Raw genomic sequence first — 21564 nt, forward strand, 5'->3', positions numbered from 1 at the left:
CGCACGCTGACAAAAATTTCATTCTGAGGCTCATAAATCTCTCCTCCGCGGGGATAGGGCTAATCTCAGTTTGGCGAAAACGAAAAAACCACATACCTCTGCAGAAAACAGTTTTTTTCAAGGGGGGGGGGGGGGGGGGATACAGAAAAGAAAAACTTGCCGACACCAATGTGTTGGTGAGATTTCGACAATGTGACTCAAATAGGTTTCAAGGGGCCCAAGGATCATGAAACAAATCAACAAAATTGCAGCTGCTCTTTCTACAAGAAGCTCTGAGGTGTGCAGCTCGGTCACAGCGCCTCAGAAAGCAATCAGCCCGGGACAAGCACAACAGACTTTAATCAAGAGCGAGGCAGAGAGAGAGAGAGACAGCGGGTCACTTGTACTGTTACATCCTTGAGCATCTATGTGCGTGTCTGCAAGGTGAAAAACAATCTGCAGCGCTTCTGTCTTGAATTTATAACAATTCTAACTGACACGACCAGCGGGGGGGGGGAACGAGGCAGGTGAGCAGCACTGAGTCGCTCTGGACAGTTTGTTATTTCACTACAGTAGGATTCAGACATGTTTAAGAGAAGCCGACTGACTCTTCTTTACATAATTGTCCCTAATGACGCTGGAGGAAGGAGACGTGATTGTGGTAGTCGCTGCTGTGTCTGAGCGGGATGAATTGCGATGTAACCAATGAAATGTCCAACTTTGTTTTTTTGTAAAAAGCCCAGTTAGAACACAAGAATGACCCACAGCCTGCTACCAGACCTTTGAATCAACCCTCACATCTCAGATTTGTTCAGCGGCTCTAATAAGTCCAGTGCCGTGCTCATTGGTTGGCTGTTTCTCTTGGCTGGAGAAGGAGTCGCCCAATCGGAGCTGAAGAACAGGATGATAATCTCCGCTGCCATCAGAAGCAGTGACAGGAACTTGCCCCAAAAGTGTACGAAAATGCTCCTTTACCATTTCTCTCTTCCATACTGATACCTGAAATTGTACTTATCCAACATCGACGTCTTTAACCCTTAAAGCTTAAAGCACCTTACTTGTATCATCTTGTTCGAAGGTCATTAATAACTCACATAGAACACCAACAAATGTCGGTTTGCTTGAAGTTACGCGAGTCATTTGCGTTTATGGATATTGGCGAGTTAAGTTGCACACCAGCAGGGGTCCGTTGCTTTGATACTAAGTCACGTAGCATCGGCTTGGTGCACAGATTTTAATTGCAGTATGAAATGTTAACTCCAACCACTGATGGAGGCTGAATATTTCTGAAAGTTTGGGGACATTTCTGGGCCTTGCGCTATGACTTTTTACTCCAAGTTTTCTGTCAAACTTCTGTTTCTAAGAGGAGGAATAAATGTGACTGAAGATTCTGTGGAGACTGGAAATGGTGTACAGTAAATGGACACACGTTCATACACTGATGGCAGGGGCTGCCGTGCAAGCTGCCAACCTGCTAATCAGGAGCAGTTTGGGGCTCAGTATCTTGTTCGAGGTTGCTTCGATGTGCAGCCAAGGGGGGCCGGGAACTGAACCCAGCTACCTTCCCATTACTGGACGACCCATTCTACCTACTGAGCTACAGCATGCCGACATCCGGCTCCCTCCATCATATCTCCGAAGTTAAGTAACGTTAGCGTTACGCTCACTCACAATTCACAACGCTGCGACGTAGTTATACAACTTTGGCCCAAAAATTCAACAGTCAACATGCCTCGGTGACTCTGTCCGCTCATCGGAACAGATACGTGTCCGCTGCGTCTCCGACACGCCAGTGAGGCTGATAGGTTTCACTTTAGTCTATGTGTTAACTTCCACCAGGTCCACTGCGCTGCGTATCTGCTCCGTCCAAGCTCCAGCAGTCCGAAGCCCTCCGGAACAAATTCGCAGGACTTCTATTTCTGGCGGATGCCGGAGCACGACGCAGCAATTCAGCTGGATTTAGCACCGAGCAGACGGGAAGTCAAGCACAGAAGCAACAATATAACATCCGGTTACTTTTCAAAATAAAACACTCTGTGTTGACACCAGCACACAAATCTCAAAAAAGAGACAAACACCATTTCTTCTGCTAATCCTTCAGTCGGGAACACTTTGTGTGGTTGTTTTTAAAACACATACCTATAACTGCAGTCGTGAGTGATTATGTGATTATCGCAGGAACTCCTCGGTCTCGCGAACACAGCTGTCGACCGTCCTGCGCCGTGTCGGACTCAAAAGGCAACCGGTGGGGATTGCCGGACGGCAGATGGAGCAAAACCAGATCGGAGACATAACGCAGTGGACACCTATCTGGTGGAATCGCGGGGTTAGTCCAAGAAAGACATACACCATCCATTTGTAATTCAATGAAGACTGTGGGGGGCTTGTACATCCTTCATTCCTTTATTCACCAAGCTCAGCACAACCAAGATCAGGGGGTGACGAGAATAACTTTACAAGTTAGACTGAGGATGGATGCTGAGGTGGAGACCGAGCTTGTTAAATGCTCTATGAAAAGCAGCAGCAGAGACGGCGGCAGCGAGACTGTAGCTGTTACAGGAGGGTTTCAGGTGAGCAGGAAGGCAGCAGGCATGGAGCAGCACAAAGTGAGCAGAGAGGGACTGCTGACAGCGGGGTCAGAGTTTATCCATCCTTGTATTCATCAATATATAGAAGTGGATGCAAATTTGCTGACTCGATCAGACACTTTGGCAGTGAACAAGGCATCATCTTGACATTATGCCTGTTTTACTTTGGGAGATTGAAGAGGAGAGGAGAGCGCAGAGGCAGGAGATTAATGTGGGAAGAGACAAGAAAAACAAAGCAGAGGAAGAAAATGGAAAATAATTGAAGAGATGGGGATTAAAAGAGAAGTAATAAAAGATGGAAAAGGGGATGAAAAAGTATGAGGAAGGCAAAAAAGAAAGCTGCCACGGGAGAGGAAAGATGCAAAAACAAAACAAAAAATGAGAGAGACAGGAAGAAGACAGGAAACACAGCCAACAGTTCAGATGCAACAGGGAACGATGCACGATGAGATAAGAAAAGAGAGAGGAGGGGGTGGAAAGACGATAAAGAAAGGAGACAGAAAGAGAAAATAAACGAATCAAAGGGAGACTGGGAAAAGAACCGAGAGAAGGAAGCCCGAGATGAGACGGCAAAGAGGACGAGAAGATGAGAGGAGGGAAGAGCGGAGCGTTTGTTGTTTTTGCTGTGCATGAGTCATCGTCAGATCCTATTATGACTGAAGCAGCGTTACCGCTCTCGCCCACTGCTAACCTACGGCTACATGCCTTCAACACGCATCACGCACACTCACACACACACACACACACACACATACACATGCATGCACACAAACGCAGACACACGCGGTTGCGAGTGCTATTTTTGTGAGGACATTCTTTTTTTTTTTTTTTTTGCTCGTCAGAAAAATGCCAAGGTAACGGCTTTTCTTCCGGGGTCCACAAAAAAACCACACATTAACAAGATTACAATTCACAGATACACCGACTACAAACCAGATTAGGACTCATAATACACTGGCATTGTGTAACATTTGACACTCAAATAGTACCCGTCACTTACATTTGCTGTCTAACCCCTGAACCTCGCAATTCAGTCAATACCTTAACCTACACAGTGACACGCTGCTGTTGTGGCGAACAAATGCCCTGCGAAATGAACTGGATTGCATTGCTAAAAATGGTAATTCTGTGGCGATGCCGATGACTGGCGACACATTTCAGCATTTATAGATCAAATGCCCTCATGTGTAATGACATTTGGGACCCATGGGAGTCGCTTAAGTCAGACATTTTTTAACTAGAAGCTATCAGTGTGTTTTTTATGTATTTCCGTATAACCCTGAACCCCCCCGTTCTTCGGAGAGAGACATGCAATCTCCATCTACCAGAGAAATGTTTCTTACAGGGGCCAAAGGGGGCCACTGAAAATCTTGAGGTTGGAAACAAAACCATAGGCATCATCGATTTAGGTGAGATCACAATTTCCTTTCACGCACTGGTCAATTGTGATATTATCGACTATTTTTATTGCACTTTTCAGGAAGTAATACATTCCATGATACACATTAAGTTGGTTATTTTAGTTCACGTCTCTGTTCTGGACATTTATCGTCACGTAAAAAATCAACTGGGTACCAGATTTCCCAGTTGTATCCCTAAAAACTTAGGTCGGTTTACATCTCAAAGGGAGTACTGCTCACCCACTGAGAGTATTCTGGAGGGACAACTCTGCAGTCTGTGAACAGAACGCTGCGTGTGTCATTAGGGTTACCTCGACGCGGGCTTAGGCGCCACAAACTTTTTTTAATAGAAAGGCTCAACTGTAAACTGTGGATGCGTGCGAGGGCGAAATCGATGCAGCTTGATACCATCTTTCATTTGGCCCTTGCTTGCCTTGTAAACAATCCTTCTTGAATCGGTCTCTTGCAAGTCTATCAACTTTTGTGGAACCGCACTGGCCTCTCTCAAAAGCATGACACTGTGATACACACACACACAAAAAAAGAAAAAACCCTTTAGGGGAGGAGGTCGGGTTGGATTGTTCAAACGTCTCCTAACAACAAACCGATGGAAGTCACTTTCTCTCCCTAACCACGGTCACTATCTTTTTCCAAAAACGTATCCAAGTGCTTTAATTTGCCCAAACTGAGCGAGAGCAGAAACTATAGAAACGGTAGATCCGGAAATGTGAATGCAGTCATTTCGGAAGGCTCTGACAAACAACCTGCTTGTTGTTTACCTGGGTAATGTGCCTGCGAAGTAATCTGTAGATCAATCAGGTAGACGGAGGCAGTCACACTGATGGGGTTCAGGGACTGGTTCTCACTGGAGCAGTGAAAGAAGAGATCTATCAAAGTTGTCTGGAATAAAAAAACTTAAAAGTCTGACTGAAAGAGCACAATTTACTTTATCCTCTCACACACTGTCCTGTTTGACCCATTCCACAAGAATTCAGAAAATCTCAACCCTTTTTGCTCTTTCTTCATTTCAAGCTGCCTCTCTCTCTCTCTCTCTCACGGACTGATAACTAATTACACATGTGCATATTTGAACAATCACTTCTGTTGTTCTGTCCCCCGCAAACATCCAGGAAATGCATGGACACAATATGCTCTCCGAACGCTGCCTCGGTGCAGAGACACTACGGGGACAAACAGGATGAAACCATGAGCCCGAGGCTGCCTCCACATGACAGGCGGTCTAAGCTGCACACGCCGCTGGTCTGGAGGCAGAGTCGGTGCAGGGAGCTCGGCTCAAAGCCGAGTCGTCATTGCATAACTCATAAACAAGAGCTGATACATATCTGCTGAAAGAAAGCCATTATGCTACACATATCCTCATACGAGATCCCCGGAAATATGACGTTTTTTTTTTTTTTTTAGGATTCCAGGATTATTGATCAAAGATAATAAACTTAAGGTATTTAGACCTTGGTTATATTAAGAGTAAGTTCAGTCAGGGAGACTATTTTTTCATTCACCCCTCTCCCTGCTCCCTCCTTTCACCTGACTTTTTTGTACACTTTGTAATAAATCTTCATGTTCACAATAAAAAAAAAAAAACACACACAAGTCGCTATTTTGTTGGATTCTGTTATTTACTTTTTCCCATTACTCATTCCAGCAAAGTTCAAACCCAGAGAAATCTGTCATTCCTACCGTCTTCTGACCATGTTTTCACCCGTGTCTGATTTTTTATTTTTTTTTGTTCTCTGGTTGGTTTGTCAGCAGGATTGTACAAAAAGCACTGAATGGATTTTCGCCGACACTTGGATGGAGGATGGGTCCCGGCCCAGAATGAACCCCATTAACTTTTGGGGCGGTTCCAGATAAAGGGATGGATTTTTACTCACTTTTTTTTTACATTGCAAAATCAGGCCTTTTTTTACAGTATCTCATTCATTTTTCAGGGAATAATGTCAGGAATACAAAAGACAACTTAAGCCTTAAGCGGAGGTATGCACTCTACTGATTACCATTCTATTCTTTCCGTCACACGTCACTATAACTTCCCATGAGAGATCCAACAAGATATCAGACAGTAATGAAGTCAGCAGACACGACTGATCAGTGAACACTTCTGCCTGAATCACATTGGATAGATTTTTATCGTCGGTGGTTGTTGTTGACAATAAAGACAACAACTCCCATGATCCCATGCGACTTCACAACATCATCAAACTACACTGTTTTCACCGTTTTCAGTAAGAAAGTCCTAGCGGCATCAATTGCGTACTGTTCATTCACGACCCTGTGAGAGATCAGCAGAATACCATTTTGTAAAGCTCAAAACAATTTGCACTTCAAGTCTTCTGTCGAGATGTGAATTCCAAGTGCTGTGCAACACCCAAGGCAGCGGTATCACAAGGTTCAGTGTTCCCCTATTCTCAACGGGGGAAAACACTTCATTGGTATTATGTTGTAAAAAGCCTTTTCATCCTCCTTTGAGTGTACTGAAAAACGACAACACGCCATCTTCAATCTTTATCACACCCAAACAAACAAGCACCTACGAGACGCCCTCTGCCTACTCCCTGATGTTTGACAATCATCCATCACTGACAGATTGTTTTCAATCAGACACATGCGCTCTTTATTCTGTCTGAGTGTCACTCTGCCTTATCGCCGAGCTCGCTCACATTCAAGTCCTCCGCCGATCTGATATCTGAGAACATGTTGTCTGCGTTTGCTCCGCGGCGTCTGAGATCTCTGATTCTTAAGAACAAGCACAAACAAATTATTTGAAGCCTCCCCGAGCCGCTCAGATAACTTCGCTGATTGCGTGTTTCTTTGCCCGCGCGGCGCCGAGCATCTCGCTGAGAGCACTTCACAATCAGCTGAGCAGCTGTGAGTTCAGTGTCCTCCTAAAGAACATTTCAAAACATCGACCAGTGACGGACGTATCGCGGCTGCAGCCGTCGTGTGACCTTTACAGCCCGAGGTGCTGCATGTGGCATTTTCAGACGTCGATATATATCATCGGAAAATTGATCGCTGTAAGATATGATTACTGCAAACAAATGAGGGCTGTCGATCAGACGCCAGTGTTACAGGATCGTTCATTGGGAGGGCAGATTGGAACTGGAATTAAAGCCGCGGACAGTCCTGTTATGCATTGATGGAGCGATCTCAGGGCCTGGATGTGAACACTGTTGAATCACCTCAACACACCACAAGTAACTGCATTGAAAAAAATGGATCATGGAAGTCAAGGGCATCTTTTCCACTGTCAACAATGAGGCTTAGGGGCATTGTAGCGCACAGCGCTATTCCGGGCTGCAACTTACCATTATTTTCCCGACTGATTAATCTTGTTTTTCTCTGAATGCAGTTATCGATCCGTCCTTTCAATAAACAGCAGACAATATTGGAAAAAAGGCTACAGACATATGCGTCTCTATGTAGCTTGTTTTTGTACAACCAACAGTCCAATACCCACCCATCCATCCATCCATTAGCAATCCCCACGTTTCCTCTGAAGGGGTTGGAGTCGATCCCAGCCGCCACCGAGCAAAAAAAGGTGAGCGACAGCCGGCCACTCAGGGGCTGACACGGGCACAAACAACCGTTCATGCTCTCATTCACACCTTCGCTGAAGCCAGAGCAGCTCAACAATAACATGTCACCGGGCCGTGGGATGAACCACTGAATCTCTCTGCAGCTCCAGCTCCAGACCCAAACATTAGGGATAAACCATTTTGCTGACAACTGATATTTTCCACCTCATTTTTTCCAGCTGCCGACGCCGATACATGCACATGGATTTTATTGCAGAGAAGATCAAGTCTCTCCTGTCGGCATTTTATTACACCTGCTCCTAGCAAGACGATCCAGAAATGTTCCTGTTTAGGCGTTTCACCACGAGACCAATAATGTGCTGATGTTGACATATCAGCTGATAAACTGTTCAAATCGTTGATTAGCTGAACCGTAAATAATTAATATAATTATCAAGAAAAACGGATGAGTGTTACCTTTCCATCAGACCCTCTGGTAAACAGCTTTTGCAGATCAGTGCCTCAAAAATGCTAAAAAGTACACTACTCAAAGTATGTAGTATGTCTTATAATTAGCCAGGAGCTGCGATGATTATTTTATCAATCGATGAGTCAATGGAAAGAAAATTGATTGTCAACTATTGTGATGAAAAACATTTGCTGCTTTCTTTGTTACACATTACAGAACATGAAGAGTCAAGACAAGTTAAATGGAATGGTGCCGTGGGAATTTCAAAATAAAGGCGTATCTTAACGATGGCACCGATATGAATCGATGTTTCCACTTTGCATAGATGCTGTTTGGGTTGTTGATCACTGACTCGATATATGGATCCAGATTGATGTATCACACCTACAAAAAGAAGCAACTTAAGGACCTTGTATTTTCGATTTAGTCGCGAAAACAATTGGCTGAGGCAATCGATAATGATGCAAATTGTAAATCGCCCCAAAGTTGCCTCTCATTCGCTCCTTAATGCACACACACACACATCCACACGCCAGTGGCGGCGCTGGAAGGGTTCAGTGATCTGTGTGTTTTTGATGTGTGGACAGCCGGAAATCGACCTGTCAGCCTCGTGATTAACCGACACGGCCATCCATTATCAGCAATTCTGCGGTGTCACTTCCTCCGAGAATCATAATTGATAAACGACCTGTGAATACCATCACCACAGTCACGGATGTCCGCAGACACCGCTTAATTTCCCACTGATATTCCAATTTGGTAATGATACTAATACCTATAAATAAACACGCTAATGGTTTACCGAAGTTCAGCGTCGCCCGCAGCACCTTCAGAGCCGCGTCCTGCCCTCTGACTCATGCATTTCCCTTTCCTTATTCTCTCCTGTCTCCTCCTCTGACCTCCTCCTCCTCCTCTCCTCCTCCTCCTCCTCCTCTTCCTGCCTCCTCACTCCCCCTCCCCGTCCATCAGCGATAACACAACTAAGCCTTATTAAAAGGGTTTTCTTTTTTTTTTGGGGGGGGGGGGGGGGGGGGGGTTGGAGCTAAATCGCACACACACACAGTTTATTACACACACCCACACGAACAATCGCAGCCTTGCTCTCCACTAACCAGCACATTATTTGATCTTCTAGTCTCCTGATTAATGGGATCTCTTCCTTCAACTGATAAGGACGACAAACCGGGCCCTTCTATCTTTCTCCTTCACACTCCCCTCTCTTTTTATCTGTTTCTCTCTCATGGCTCTCTCTCTCTCTCTCTCTTTCGCTCTCAGGTCTCTATCACTCAGCCTCGCTCTTCATTTTGCCTTTTTCGTCCTCTCTCGTTCTCTCCCCCTCCTCTCTTTCTCCCCGTTGTTCATGCAAATCGTGGACCATTATTTTTTCCTCCGCCCTTAAGTTTCCCCTCGTCTTCTTCACGATGGATAAATGCACAGAAACACACTCACAACCCGTCCTTCAGCAGGAGAACGAGAGGTTCGGGTCAAACAGTTGTTACATGACGAAGGCGAAGCTACTTGGAAATGCATTAGTTGTCATTTCCCGTTAACTGCACGCACAGACACACATACGTACCTGGCAACATAATTACATTCACAAGGACAGACTTTTCCATCAACGTTATATTATTTATCTCTCCGTCTGTCTGGCGGATTGTTGTGTTTGGCAGAGTCCAGCTCTCCGTTCCACTCCTCATCTGCACATTCGCACATGTTTCAGAAGATTCTGTGATTCCAGCTTCTTAAATGTTACCATTTGCTGGTTTCTTTGCTCCTTGGCGACAGGAATCTGAATATCCTTGAGTTGTGGAGAAAAACAAGTGATTGAAGTTTTCATCATTTTCTGACATTTTACAGATCACATAACCAATCAAGTAAACAGGAAAACCACCTACAGATTAATCTACAATGAAAATAGTTGACAGAAAATCCACCAACATACGGGTCAAACGACTCTGCAGTAGTCACAGGAAGTTATCGTCTCCAGCTCTGATCTTTTTCGGGACGATACTCTGAGGGTACTCTTCAATAGTTTTTCAATCCTGTGTTAAAGCACTCAAACACCACTCAGCTCGCATTGAGTTTTAAAAGAGAGGCTGAAGAGAAAAGACTGTAAACAACTTCGTGCTGCTTTCCACTCTCGACTTGAACCTTAACCCCATGACCCATCCTCGCTTTCGTTGCTGCTGCAATAAAAGACCTCTTCAGGAAGCGACGGCATCAACCGCAGATGCATCGGGCGACACACCGACCAGACTGTTGCATTTGAGCGTCGGGAGTTAGAAGTGCTGGCCATGAGGCACTTGAAAAAGCAGAGGATGTACTCACATTTTAACCAGACCCCCCCCCCACTCCACCACCATTAAAAATGAAGTACTGGTTCAATTAGGGTGCTCATACAGCCATTCATAGGTCCATAAGGCAGTTATCATTGGACAGCAGGGTCACTGTGTATCCAGCATACTAATGCACAAAGCTGCATCTCGCACACTTCCTCACACACCGTGAGCCAACGCAATTCTCACACCATCTCTCTCCGCGTCTAGCCCCCACCCCTCTCTCTCTCTCTCTCTCACAAACACACATCATAAACAAACATCACTCTTGCTCGCCCCATCTCTCTCTGTCACACACACACACACACACTCATCTTGGGCAAACACCATTTCCACTTAAGTCGCACACACATAAATATAGCCTTTCCCCCTGACACACACACAAACTCTGCGCCTACACACCTATTCCCACTTAGCCGCGCTCTACCTCTCTCTCTCTCACACACACACACACACACACTCACACACATTAAGTAAACATGCAGAGGATTTCTCTATCAGGAGATAAACATCCACGCAGCGTTATAAGGTACGTGCTCCCGCTAGCACAGAACAATGATGGAACAAATGACTTTTTTATAGGCGGTGCACAATACAGCGGCTGAAAATTGGCAGGGAACACAACGGAACAAACACCTGACAGCTATACGAGAGAGATTTTTTTTTTTTAGGCGGCGAAGGTACGCTGGAATAGGGCGGGACAAAAAAAACGGTGTCTATTCGGAGTTAAGATGGCTGCCGAGGTCCAGTCGTACATGTGTTTAGGGCGATTACCACTGTTGGGGAGGAGAATCGTCGGGAGTGATTAGTCACCTGTATGAAGCATTGCAGGGTGAGACGGATGCAGCGGCCCGGCGTGTGCGTCAGCTGATCGGTGACTCGCCACCAAAAGTGATTAATAGTTTCGAAGCGCTGGGCGGCACGCAGGTGAGCGCCTGCTGAGCTTTGTGAGCAGTGTGTGCACGTCGGATTCCTCGAGTGCCATTTTTAAGAAGCCTATCCCCCCGTTTGGAGTGTTTTCTTTGCAAAAACACACTTTATGTGATGTATGTTGGAGGCTTAGTGAAAGTTTGTATCACACTCATCAATCCAGACACCAGTTTGGTACAGAGAGCGAGATCTTGATCCCGCTTAGAAACTGAAAAGTCGTCTTTCTTCAGGAATCCGCATGTTTTTGACAATTCCTAGAAAGCTGCGAGTTGTGGCAGGGTTGTTTCATGTGTGCAATAAGAAGCTATGTATCGGGATTTTTGCAATCAGAAGTGGTTTCCAAACAAGCTGTCATGGCTGCCGCAATGGTTTAGGAGGTAGTTGTGTTTCTTAATGGCTGGATTAATAATTGGGAGATCGAGTCTGTTCAGGAATATGGATACAACGATCAGCCACAATTAGAAAGCCACCAACGAGGTTAATAGCTTTGATTATCTTGTTACAATGCAATGTTCTGCTGAGAACCCTCGGGTCCTGGCATCCGTGTGGACGCCACCTGGCGCACACCACCCATCCAAGCACCACCGTAGAGTAAGTATACGACCTCGCAGCGACGGCACTCTCCCGGGTAGGACAAAGCGTTCTGCTACGACACTGCTCAGAACTGACCCGAGGAACACGACAGACAGCCTGATGTGTCCACATGGCCTCCAAATTCCCCAAGATCCCAATCCGATAGAGCCTCTGCGGGACATGCCTGAACTGGTCCGATCCACGGAGGCCGTACTCCGCCGAACATACAGGACCCAAAAGGATCCACTGCCAAATCTCCAAGGCCAGATTCCACAGGATAGTAGATAGTAGATCATTCACACTGCATGACCAACATGTGCACATCTAAACATTCCCTCTCTCCGCTGCGATTGTTCCGCGTCTCGTTCCAGGATGATTAATCTGCTGGTATCAAAGCTTCCACTCGTCTGGCTTCCCACCAGAGTTTGGCTGCGAGGATTTGCTCCCATTCAGCCGGAGCTTTTAATGAGGCCGGTCACTGATGCCGGTCTGGCTCGCACTCTAGTTTTTCTAGTTCATCCTAAAGATGTTGGATACGGGTTGAGGTCGGAGCTCTATGCAGGCCAGTCCTTCCACACCAAGCTCAGAGAACGGACCTGGATCTGTGCACTGGGGGCTTTCGTTATGTCGAAAGAGGAAAGCGTCTCCACTACAGACTACAGTGCATACGTATGCACACGTAGTGGGTAACGATGCGCTGCTCGCTTTCAAGGATTCAGCTACTTAGACTTTAAGTCAGCGCCACACACACTCTTTCAAGCCGTTTTCAGCTGCGAGAAAGGATTTAATCAGAGCGGCTCAGTTATTAGCACGGCTCAGACAACTTCCGCTCGAGGTTATGAAACGTGAAAAGAAACATGGAAAGTGAAAAAGAAAAAAAAAATGCAAATGAGCTTTTGCTCACGAGAGATTCTCTTTTCAGAAGACGTTCACTGGCTGTGTCATTGTGTTTCCCTGGACAGCGTCTCCTCGCTGAGCTGCAGTGGAGGGACGGAAACACAAAGAGGGACTTCTCGAACTAAACGTGCTGTACCTTCAGAAGACACTCACTGGAGTGGTCTCAGTTAGCATGCTGAAGTCTTGTATTAACGTCAGATAAATTTGGAAATTGAATTTTTGGTCAGAATAAGGACTAGACTTTGGGAGCAGATGTGTTAATGACAAGTACGAACCAGGGGTGTTTCAATATACACATGGGCCTGAAGAAATTGTGAATTTATCATTTAAGCTATTAAAGGTTTGTTGCTAATTATATAAATGTTGTTAAAACCAGATTTTCACCTACATTTGTAGGTTATTGTAAGATAAAATGCTCTTTAAAGATACCTAGCTGTAATTGATTAATTTTCTATCATCTGAGCACTGTGGGCAGAGTGACAGTGTGCAGAAGTCGCCCAATGACGTAAACGTGTGGTCCAAGTACGGAAGTTCAGACCAGCAAGTGAAAAAGACGAATTCAGAAAAAGATTATCCAAGCAAAACTTTTTTTTAAACCAAATCTTAGGTCATAAACACAAAAGCGAAGGCAGTTAAGGTCAAACTTCACCACTTTTTTTTTTTTTTTTTTTTTTTGGTCCTTGAGAATTTGTGCCTCTCAGGGCTTCCGCACAGCTCCATTTTGCATCTTTACTATACAACACAACACAATAGGTGCCCATGTTCCATCATCAAGTTTCAATTTTGGCCCTACAAGTGAAAAAGGTTGGCACCTCTGATATAATTGATAATTTTATCACATTTTCATGCATGAATTTGTGTGCAGATATTGACAATAAAACACAATTTAATAGTTTTTTTCCTCTTAAAAACAGAAAATTGCTAATATAATAAAAAACAAATCTTGACTTCCACTCTCTGCCCACACGTGACCTCAACCTCGAGAAACACACAGCGCCGAGAACATTAGAAACTCTCTGTCTCTCCTCCACACCGATGTCAACACCATTCAGTCTCTGTTCCACATGCGACACTTTCTCAGCTGCACACATTCGCATATGCGCACCATCGCGCACGCACGTGCACACTGTAGCTGACCAACATCATCACCGTCTGCCTGCTCCCGCGTTCATGCTGCAGGACCAACACGCAGTCTCTCTCTCTCTCTCTCTCTCTCTCTCTCTCTCTCTCTCTCTCTCACTCACTCACACACACACACACGCACACACACTCGCACACAAATACGCACACGCACCCTGACCTGCCAGCATCAGTAGCCTCGCGCAATCTCTGCTGAAACGGCGGAACAAACCCGTGGTGACACGTGTGCGCACAGCGCGCGGTGCAACAGACCAAGCGTGTCCACGCACGCACACACGCGCACACATACACACACACACACAAACGCAAACAATTACCGAAGCTGCAGGTGCTTCTCAATCAGCACACTGAACACATGCGCCAAAAACAAACGCGCGCACACACACACACACACACTTCCAGTGATCCAGAAAACTCCCCAAGAACCCACGAAGCGGAAACTGGAAAGAGTCAAAGTGTCTCCAGTAAAACAAACTGCTCACATTTCAGCACAAATCAGAGCCGCAACATGAAAAACACACGCCCGCGTGCGCACAACAACAACAGCAACAGCGCTGGCACGCAGCGCACGTGCCGGCGCAAAAACACAACGAGCGCACAGGAAATTGTTTTTTGCCCTCCTACCTTCCTCGTGCATCCGCTGCAGGCAGAAAGTGAGGTTCCTCCGCCAGCCCGGCATGGTGATGAAGGAGACGAGGAAGTGGAGGAGAGGTCTGGTGGATGAGGAGGATGAGGGTGGTGGTGGTGGTGGTGGTGATGAGGAGGAGGAGGGATGATGAAGAGGAATGATGGTGGTGATGATGGAGAGAGTAGATCCTGTCCGGTGGAGGTGGTGACACGCAGGCGACAGCGGCCACAGCGATTATAACGATCCCCCCCTCTGTGTCTTCTTCTCCTTCTCCTTCTCCTTCTTCTTCTTCAGTTCTTCTTCTCCTGCTGTCCCCCGGTGTGTCTCTCGGTAAACGGCGAGCAGCGGCTGCTCTCTCCGGTAACGACCCCGCTGACAGTCCGTGTGACAGTCGGTCCCGCTGCGGCACCAATGGTCTCTCTCTCCCCTCTCTCTCTCTCTTACTTCTCTCTCTCTCTCTCTCTCACCCTCACGCGCTCTGCTAACTAACAGAGTCCAATCACCCCCCCTCCCCTCTCTCCCTCTCTCTCTCTCTTCCACTCTTCCTCTATGTCTCTCTATCCGCTGCCTCTGAGTGTGTCACCCCTGCTGTCTCTCCATCTCCGCGCTCTCCATCTCCTCTCACTTAGCCTACTGTCCCCTCTTCTCTTGCTTGTCCCTTGCTATTCTGTCCTCCATGCAACCATCTCTCCCTCCTTGGGTTCATTTTCAGTTCATTGTATTTTTTTTTTTCATCGAGACAAAACATTTTTCAGCCTATTTTCCAAGGCAAGTTTACCCTCATACATCTGGGTGCTTGTGTCATCTTGTATAACATCACCGCTGCCCTCATAAGCTGATGTGTATGATGAACACAGGCCACACAGACGTGGAACCAACAAGTGCACGAGTTCGTATTAAGGCGTCGAGCTTCTGTTCTTTAAAAGTTCTGGTGCAGCTTCCAGAGCTCTCAGACACAGCAGACGTGTCGGGATGAAGCGTCTATTGAACAAGGTGCTGAGAAATACATGTGATGCTGTGAGACAATGTTGGGATCACGATGCTTGTTGAGGGAAATTGCCCCGAGCTTCTTGCTCGCAGCAAATAACGAAAGAAAAGGTCCTGGGTTCAAGTCCCGGCTGGGGGGGCCTGTGCAGAGCTCGCGTGTTGCCTCCGGCTTGATTCCTCGCAGGGTTCAAAGCCATGCAAGTGCGGCTAACGCAAACCCACGACACTGCAAACAATCAGGGGTTACAGATGAATATTAATGAGAGAATAATACAAACTAGGGATGTTTTTTCCTTTGATAACTGAATAAACAAGCTGTTCTCGGAGGAAAACGAGGTCCAGAGAGGTGGCAGCGTCCGCCAAGTAATAACAAAGTAAAACAGTATGAAATTGTTTTGTCCTTTAAGGTCAGTTTGTTTATTCAGCTAGGATAAAAAAAAAGAGAGTTTATTTAGTTTGCTAAGGCGTAAGTCAATGATAGCGTTTCTTCTGCTGTTCTGAGTTGTTCTGATCAGACCCCTGCTCGGGTCAAAGTGAGCGGCGACGTGCAAGTTTCCCCGCCGTCAAACGAAACACATAGAAGGCGTGTCAGGAGGATGTCAGGCTGTCCGTCTGCTGATGCCCACACAGTTCTGAGAAAAGGGCTAATCGGGCAAAGCACAGTGGGCGAGGACACCTGTGTGGGCGGACCACGGCTGTGTGTCTGCAGGAATAGTGATCAAACTAAACTGTGAAACTGTGAAACTGTTCACTTTGCCTTATCGTTTGCTGCATTACTATCGCGGGCCTGATACGTCGAGATCGAAATCTAAAAACCCTGCGAACGTAGCACGTGCGTTGTCCTGCTCATGTAAAGTAGGTCATGTTTTCCAGAAACGGAGATTCATCCTGCACAGCAATCACAAAAAAGTGATTTACAGGGAACAGAAACACACAAACACGATGCGTAAAAGCAACAACCACAACCAAATGCAAATAAAAAAGAGCAACGAATAGTTAGAATACGTGATGTAGAACTGAGAAAAGTTACGTATAAAGTTGCAGCACGTGTTGGTGTGTAAGAGCAGAAAGCAACGTGTCACGCGATGAATGACAGGTGAGAGTAAATCCACAGGCGGGTGTGTAGGCGACAGGTGACGCCACACTGATCGTCCTCGTCTGCTCCCCCGTGATGGAACTGGATTGTGTTGACCTTGTGTTTTGCGGGACGGCTCTCATGTTTGTATTGTTAATTAAGTTGTCACGGAGACAAATTCCCCAACGCCGTCACTTAAAATATAAATTAAATTGATGCAGACTCTGGAGTTCAGATTACCTGCCGTGGACAGCTGATTAAAGAAGTGTTACTTTGTTTGTCCATCGATAATTGGGCTGTGTGAAGAAGACGGCCCTTAACGGAGACGCTGTTTCCATCTGTCCGCTTTTAAACCAAGTTATTTTAATTGGTTAGAAGTGTTTGGAAATACGTGTGTGTCTTTGGTAACGTATAAATTAGTTTCTTTACTTTCAATGGCTTCTGGGAACGCTGAATGAACTTCTTATAAGCAGCTAGTGCACTTCAGTTGTTGAGCATTTTGATATTTGAAGATTTCTTAAATCTCTGAGCTACAAAGACTTTTCTAACAGGAAGTTGCATGACTAATCCGTCTTTCAGTTGTCACTGAAAGAATGTGACTCAACCACACGGAGAAGGTCAGAGTGATCTGAAGGTAAAAAGTGAGAGGCAACTGGATACGCAGTTTGAGTTTTGAAGTCGTTTTAGGAACGGGCAAAGCATACGCGAGCCAGCCCTCACACGTACGCGAACTTGTTGCATCAGTGGCCAACAACCGATATTAAATAACTGATTTTAACTGAGGAATAAACGTTTGAATACCAAAGAACAAACATGTTGGAGAAACAGACAGCAAACAGACTTCCATAGATGGTGCGACAGCTTCTTAAGCCTGCCACAGACGTTTGCAATTTATCTGTTTGGGCACGAACACGACGGAACTAAGTTAAACGTGACATTTGGCAATCTGGATAACTACTTAACGTCAGGGCCAGTGTTTTGAAAGTACGCCATTTATAAAGTAACAAACCGGCAGGACGAGTCGATGTGCTTCTGACAAAGTGATCGTCCGATGGTTCGGACAGCATCTGAAACCTCCACCGCCACCTTCCCACGATCAGACCTGGAGAAACTGTGTCTGACAATTCTTTTTTCCCCCGAACTGACAATCTGACGAGCACGACAAGTGCCAGAGTATGCTAGATAAGAGCTCCTCATACAGACTCACTAACGTAGTTATTACCGTCATTTACAGGTACAAAACCCTGAATGCCTCTGAGGAGAGACCGTCTGAAGGAGTGTGCGACTCAGGAACCGGTAACTTTGTATGAGTTGGTTTATTTCAAGCACGTTAGAATTAAATGTATTTTTCTTGTTCACCACCAGAGGGCAGTATAAGTCCACAACAATCTGACGAATGCAGATCCAGACACTGCGCTCCGGTTTGGTCTCCACCAACGGCGTGGAAACATACGCCGCTCTTGAGTCGTTCGATGCTCTACGTGTTGAGCTGACGACTGTCTGTCGTTTAGCGCAGACATTAGAGCTGTTGTTAAAATACTTCCGAGTGATGCTCTGACAAAACTTGATTTCCCGTCCAGCAGTCGGGAGAAGAACTGTGTGTCCGCGTCTTGAAGAGCTGCATGTTCCCCTCGTCCGAGTCTCCGTGGAGCTTCTGCGTACACACCGCCGTGACATCACAGATGAGGGGGTGGAACAGGATCTTCTACATTTAATGACTGCGGATTGAGGACAGCGTTCACCAGTACAGACTGAGCTGCCCCCGAGGCGAAAGGAAGAGCAGATTTGAACACACATCTGCAATCGTAGCGTAAGATGGCAAACACACACACACACACACGCACACACGCACGATCACATTCCCACGCACTGGAGTCGTCCTTGAAGGTACTGACTCAGGTTTTACACACATATAAAACCCTCCAAGCCGCATTTAGTCACGGGGGTGAGCGCAGAGTCAATGTCAAGAACTCAGCGTCATTAAAACACGTAATCGAGTGCTTTTTAATGCACGAGAACTTTTTGAAATTGAGTTCAAACAGCAGTCTGACAGAAGGATTCTCCTCCCGTGGACCGCTTCCTCAGAGTCTCCAAGTGCTCCGGCTTTATTACATCAATGTGAACGCAGTGAGAACTTAAATACACACTTAAATATTTTCTTTTGAGGTATTTCTTTGGTTTGTTCATTTGAATGATGTTATTGACTCTCTGTTGTTTGCCTGTCTTCACATTTAACTTCAGTTCAAGTTTCTTTTTCCAGAGACATTTACATAATTTATCAGACACTTTTGTCTAAAGCGACTTACAGTAATTCATAAACACGCTGATGGTAGTGGCTGCCATGCAAAGTGCCAACCAGCATATGAGGAGCAGTTTGAGGTTCAGTATCTTGCCCAAGAACACTTTGACATGCAGACCAAGGAATCGAACCCGTGACCCTCTGATAACAAGATGCCGGCTCTACCCCTGAGCCACGGCTGCCCAGAGAGAGAGACAGTTTCCAGGTATCTTGACCGTGGCCACATCCCGGTGTTTGAAACAGACTATTCCTTTTTTAGGTTACTATTTTTTTTAACCTTCTTTTTGGCGGGTCCAGCATTTTGATCCAGACTCAAACATCTCAACAACCGCATGGATATTTATTTGTTCCCAGTTGCAGCATCGTCAACGCAAGCCACAGAACAAATGATGGCAGCGTACGTTTCTGTATGTTGCAACTTCACGTCTCTGCACGTCATGTTTCGGCTTTAAATCGCCTGGTTATTGTCCCGACATCTCATCGAAAATATCAGGTTTAGTTACGACAAAAACGTGGCTGGAAATTGTCTCGAAAGCGGTCCGTCTCATCCGGATGTAACACCACGGCTCACACACATGGAATTAGTAAGCGATGCGACACGGCATCCTAATAACTTCGTTCCCTCCTGTGAGGTTCACATTTCAGGTGTTGACCTCAGTGACTCCGCAACTGGTTCACACATTCGTGTCTCCCTTCAGGAGGGTTTTAAATAAACTGGAGACCACTTCAGATTTCATTTGAATGATTACATGTTTTATGCAACACGTAAACCAGCACTGGACATTAAAAACATTCTCTTTAGTCCATGACAACACTTTCTCCAGTAGGATTCAACTTGGAAACAACTTGTTTTAAGCTACACGGTCCACAGCAGGAGGCGACAGCTCTGACTCAGCAGCTCAGCTACACTGCACGTCGAACTCTCGCCGCTCCTGAGTGTTTCCCCCGATCAGACACATAAAGGAAAAGCACACAAATGCATTGAATAATTAAATTAGTAGGTGGATGTGAAAATTAAAACATTTAAAGAACATCAGATATCATTAGTATGTCAGGATTCTGCATTATACATATGATTAAACCAAATGAACCACAATGATATCAGCGGAGGACATGACAGGCTGATATCCAGCTCAGAATTAAGAGGCAAATTACCTAGTGTGTTGACTGGGGAAGAATTTTGTACAGTAATGGTCCCCGCATAATGAGGTGATTTTCACTATACCACACACACACACACACACACATCTGCACAGCAGTACTGTCAGACACAGCTGTGGGTCGTTCGCTGGAGGACTCTGACCTCTTGTGGCTCTTCACCAGAGGTGCAGCGCAAATTGTCCCTCCGCAATGTACAATGTGCTGTGACTGAAGTCACTGATCCATGGGCTACCTGCACCACAAACTGCTGACTTCATCAAGTTAACACACACACGCACACGCACGCACTCCCAAAACACCTCCTCTTTACTGCAGTGTTCATTCCAAACACAGTATTTAATGCTCACACAGTCTCTCGCTCCATCTCTGACAAACACACACACGCACACGCACACACACAAGGGACAAATTATAATGGAAATCTCGCATGTCGCACGGCCAAGCACAGCTGCTCACGTATTGCTCGGTAATGAGATCAGACCAAAAGAACATTTCACGGGGTCGATACAACATGCAACCGCAGTAAAAGGACCTGCGGACACAGTGACAAACACAGCGCAACAAATAAGGGGGAATAAGCAGAGTGCTGTGCTTTTGATGACAAATGTGCAGGTCAGCACAAGTTTTTGAAGTTTACGGAGCTGCAGCAGAGATGCAGCGCTGGCAAAAAAAAAAAAAAACATACACAACAAAGGAAAAGTTCTTTTTTTTTTTCCAGTGAAACTTTTCCCGCATGGAGCGGCCATGTTGGAGGACTGTTCCTATTCACAACAGCTGCAGCACCGTGATAAGCTGGACACTGAAGGAGAAGGTGCCTCCTAATATAAAGAGTCTTAATCTATCTATCTATCTATCTATCTATCTATCTACCATCTGATATATCTCTATGACAGTGGAGGTTGATACCCTTTTGCCGATCAATGTGTAAGCCTACATGCGTATTATTACAGTGTGATAAGACACTTTATTGATCCCAAAAGGAAAGTCCTGTGCCAGAGATTGCTCCAAAGATTTAGAGTACAGGTCCAACTGTATGAATTATTAGTGAAATATACAACATATCAAGTGTTTACACAAAAAACAGCCTAATAGAATAACAATAGAAGTAAGATAAACGCAAAAGTAAACTAAAAATTAACTAAAAAAATAGGTAAAGTAGTATTTGTGATGACGTCATGGACTGGGAGGAGAATTTCCATATTTTCTGAGGAAAATAAGAGGCTTCTCTAATTCATGCTGCTCCATTCAGGAAGGAAGGAGAGCAGCTGCAGACTCTTTGGAGAAGGCTGGGTTGAAAAAATATAATAATAATATTAATAATAAAAAGGGTACCGGCTGCCTTTATTGTGAAAGTCTTCCAAACCGTGGCAAAGATTAAAAATGTTTTATTATGTGACTTTGATGAAGATCTAAAACTTTAGTGCTGTCAGGGAATTATTCCCGTAACTGTTTAAGTTTTAAGAGGCACATCGACTACGTACATTTCTGCACACCCTCCAATCAGAGGACACCAGGCTGATGTCAGCGACCAGAGGGGCGTCCAGGAGGGCTCTCCAAACATGGAGG

At 45.6% G+C, this 21564-nt stretch overlaps 1 protein-coding gene across 2 annotated transcripts in view; it reads right to left on the reverse strand.

The window, feature by feature from the left end:
• The window catches only part of LOC115582983 (glutamate receptor-interacting protein 2-like), a 295747-nt gene extending 280784 nt beyond the window's left edge, over window positions 1-14963 (reverse strand). For both annotated transcript variants that reach the window (XM_030419292.1, XM_030419289.1), the window contains exon 1: window positions 14473-14963. In XM_030419292.1, the coding sequence (XP_030275152.1) occupies window positions 14473-14527 (55 nt within the window). In that variant the 5' untranslated portion in view covers window positions 14528-14963. The remainder of the gene's footprint in view (window positions 1-14472) is intronic.
• Window positions 14964-21564: the final 6601 nt, after the last annotated feature.

This window comes from Sparus aurata, chromosome 6, assembly GCF_900880675.1.
Source record: "Sparus aurata chromosome 6, fSpaAur1.1, whole genome shotgun sequence".
In the NCBI taxonomy this organism is placed as follows: Eukaryota; Metazoa; Chordata; class Actinopteri; order Spariformes; family Sparidae; genus Sparus; species Sparus aurata.